Source organism: Chrysochloris asiatica, unplaced genomic scaffold (assembly GCF_000296735.1).
Source record: "Chrysochloris asiatica unplaced genomic scaffold, ChrAsi1.0 scaffold00258, whole genome shotgun sequence".
NCBI classification, from domain to species: domain Eukaryota; kingdom Metazoa; phylum Chordata; class Mammalia; order Afrosoricida; family Chrysochloridae; genus Chrysochloris; species Chrysochloris asiatica.
Window position 1 is genome coordinate 1883930 of NW_006408776.1, and position 3857 is coordinate 1887786.

Below are 3857 nucleotides of genomic sequence, written 5' to 3' on the forward strand. Positions count from 1 at the left end.
CCAGAAGGAAGGAGGGAGAAAGGATAGTGATCCCTTTTACCAGCTACAGCAAAACTTTCCCTAAAACCCCAGCCTAAGTGTGCTTACAGACTATTGGCTTGGCTGAAGCACCGTTACATGACTAGTCCAGTGGGAAAAAGTTGTTGGCTTTTCCAACCCATGTTATGAAAGTGACAAAGGGAAAAGGAATTGAAAAATATGATGGTAAGTCAAAAAGTATTGCTACTAGAGTTCTAAGTTATATACATGCACAAGTTTACACCAAACAAAACATATTTTAGACAGGTTTCTCTGATCAGTGAATGGCTACAGACAAATGTACCCAAGTGGGTAATCTTGATGGATATTCTCAAAGGACACACAGGACAATCATAGGAGCTTATTAGGAAGAAGTTTTAAGAAAACTGAAAAAGGCCTGGATAATTGTGCCCAGGGATTATTTTCTCTCACAACAATCATACCCAGTAAGAAAGTCATTGGAAACCTTACAGTATCCACCCTAGAGGCTTCCTAAGGCCCCTTCAGACTTCTCAATGAACGTTTTCAGTCCCAAACTGCCGTTTTGACGTGGTGTAAATTAAAGAGTGCACAATTTCTTGCTGACTCTAGAGACCTTCTGCTCAAAGGACATTGTGCATGGTGAAGTGGAGTCAATAAAAAAAAGACCCCCAATGAGATGGATTGGCACAGTAACTGCAATCATAACCCCAAACATAACTATTGTCTTAGGATGTTGATGCTGCCAAGTCCGTTCTGACTCCCAGCCACTCTGTGCACACCACACCAAAACACGGGCCAGTCTTGCACTGAATCCTTCAGTAGTTCAAGTTGGGGCTTGAATTTTTTTCTTAAGCTCTTTGACTTCATCACTCCCCCTCAGCAAGTTTCACATTTGCATTTATTACTTTTTTTTCAGTGAACACTTCCCTGATTATGTAGCAATACTTTTTAAACTGACTTTTATCAGTGTGATATAGCAGGACCGAGACCTCTCTAGCCCATGTCTTCTTATTGCAAGATCAGAACTAAATCCACCAGACCCTCGCCAATCAAATGTGAGATCAGTTCTCTCTCCAGTCATAGTATGTTACCTCATGCACTGCAGCCAAAAGCCTCCCCTCACACCAACAGCCGAGGCACAATGGACTCTCTTACTAAAAAGCTCTTTCATGATCAATGAAAGCCTGTCACTACCTAGATGCTTTTCCTGACTTCATTTTCCCCTTTGGTCAGTCAAAAGGAAGGAAGGGAGGGGAGGGGAAGAGTAGCCTATAAGTGTCATGAAGTGGTGCTGACCATCTGCTTCTGTCCTTGCCCCCTCAGCACTGTTTCTTGTTGACAATCACCATGAGGTGTACCTCTGGCAAGGCTGGTGGCCCATTGAGAACAAGATCACTGGGTCTGCCCGCATTCGCTGGGCCTCAGACCGCAAGAGTGCCATGGAGACGGTGCTCCGGTACTGCAAAGGTAAGGCCCCTGGGAGTGAGCTGAAAATCCAAACTTATATCCATGTGGCAGCAGGAAATGCACTAGGGACAAGTGGAGAGCCAGGACGCTGTCAGGCCCACCCTAGGCACACGAGCAGAGGCTAAATCACCAGAATGGTTTCCTACAGACTTGGTTAGAATCCCAGACTATTCCTTCCTGAGTGCATCATGAGCCAGCATTAATATTGCCAGGCAGACAGCAAGGAAACACATTTTTTCCCTTTAACTTGTTAATTTTGAGATTAGCGAATCCTTGGCTCCCAGCATGAATGAGAATGAATTTTTCTTTTTAATATGATGACACCATCTGACTTGCTACCCTGCACGCTGAAAGGCTGTCTCGTGGCATACCCTGAGCTGATTAAAACCCTTTTGCCCTCAGCATGAGTCATGCGCAGGGCTATCCTGGTAGACTGGGGTACCCCAAAACTGGTTGAAAACCCACTGTAAACCTTATTTTTTTTTAGTATGCTAACGTGAACTTACAAAATGCTATCCCTACACGCTGCCCAATTTATGCTGAACTCATCCTTCAGTTAGGGAAGACAATCATACCAAGAGGCTCTCTACCCCTTCCGGAGTCCCAGAAACATGTTGTTAGGTTAAACAGTCTAGTCACATTGAGTATGTGCGTCTGTCCCTGGCTGATGTGCCTGCTAACCAACAGATTGCAGGGGCGAGTCCACCCAGAGTTGCCTTGGAAGAAGGGCCTGGTAAATTACTTCTGAAAACCTCAGCCAGTGAAAACCCTAGTGGCGCAACAATTAAACACTTGGCAGTTCAAACTCACCACCACTTCACAGGGAAGAGATCTGTGCCCATAAAGCTGCCATCGAATTGGTGCCAACTCCTAGCGGCCCAGCAGGAGAGAGCAGAACTGCTCCTTCCAGTTTGGAGACTGAAATCTTATGGGAGTAGTCAGCCTTGCCGTTAGCACCCCAGTGCTCCCCATGAGATGGAATACACTCAAGGGCCACAGCGGATCTGACTTGTCGGGAGATGGTTTTCTGTTAGAGTTATTGAGTTGGAACGGACTTGATGGTACTTATTTCCACACTATATAGGGTTTCCTAGAAGCAGCTTCTTGTTATGTGCCGTGGAGTCAGTTCTGACCCATAGCGACCCTGAACAGGGTTTCCGAGGCTGTAAATCTTTACGGGAGCAAAAAGCCTCATCTTTCTCCCGCCGAGCAGCTGGTAGTACTAGTGGGTTTGAACTGCAGACCTTGCAGTTAGCAGTCCAGTGCTTATCCTCACAACAGCACACTAGACTCGTATTATAGTACTATTAGAGTAAGATGTATAAAATTAAAATACATAAAAAGTACCAGGTTTTGTTAAAACTATGCATACATTAAGCTTCTAGTCAAGAGTTGTAAACAATGACAAAAAGATTTCAAGGAAAATCAGAGACAGGGTACCCGGGCAGGGTCAGGTCTACTCACCATGGCATTCTATATAACCACAGGAAAAAACATCAAGAAACCGCCCCCCAAGTCGTACCTTATCCACGCTGGTCTGGAGCCCCTGACGTTCACCAATATGTTTCCCAGCTGGGAGCACCGAGAGGACATTGCTGAAATCACAGAAATGGTGAGCGTGTTCTCCGGGCCTCTCAGGCTTGCATGCTGGGCTCAACTGTGTGTTCACTGTGGGGAAAAGCATCCAATTTCACTTTCAAAATGAGATTTTTTTCTTTTACAACATGCTAACAGAAGCCTTACCTAGAATTATCTAAGAAAGAAAGCATAAAGGGAAAATCAGGTGAACCATCTTGTTAAATTTCTCTATCAGGTACACAAAGGTGAGTCTAATGATTTTGAAGAAGCTGCATACATAGAAGCAGGTATATCCGTATCCGTATTCTATGATCTAAAAACCTGGTACTGGACATTACTTCTCAAAGTCCATGTAAGGCACAAGAAAACCCTCATCTTTCTGACATTAACTTTGGGTGGTGGTGGTGTTTAGTTGAGTCGGTTCCAATTCATAGCAACTGTGTATAGGCTTTCCAAGGCTGTAGATCTCCGCAGGAGCAGAAAACTTCATCTTTCTCGTGCGGAGCACCTGGTGGTGGTGAAACGCTGGCCTGTGGTTCCCAGTCCAGTGCTTATCAAACAGAGCCACTGCCTTCCTCAGTCTTATATGTTGTCTTATATGTTGTTAAGTGTCTTTGAGTCAAGTTATAACTTTTGAGGCCTCTGTGTAGGGTTTTTGGGGCTTTAAATCTTCCTGGGAACAAAAAGCCTCATGTTTCTCCCACAGAGGGGATGGCAGGCTCAGACCTTGTGGTTTGTAGTCCAGTACTTATCATATGAAGCGCCACAGTGTTCCCGTAACCTTGTATTGTTAGTTCTAATGCATAGTGAAG

General features: G+C 44.8%; 1 protein-coding gene across 1 annotated transcript in view; it reads left to right on the plus strand.

The window, feature by feature from the left end:
* Positions 1–3857, plus strand: part of SVIL (supervillin) — a 192879-nt gene that overhangs the window by 111054 nt on the left and 77968 nt on the right. The window contains exons 33-34 of the mRNA XM_006874040.1: positions 1324–1467; positions 2955–3079. Of these exons, the coding sequence (XP_006874102.1) occupies positions 1324–1467; positions 2955–3079 (269 nt within the window). The remainder of the gene's footprint in view (positions 1–1323; positions 1468–2954; positions 3080–3857) is intronic.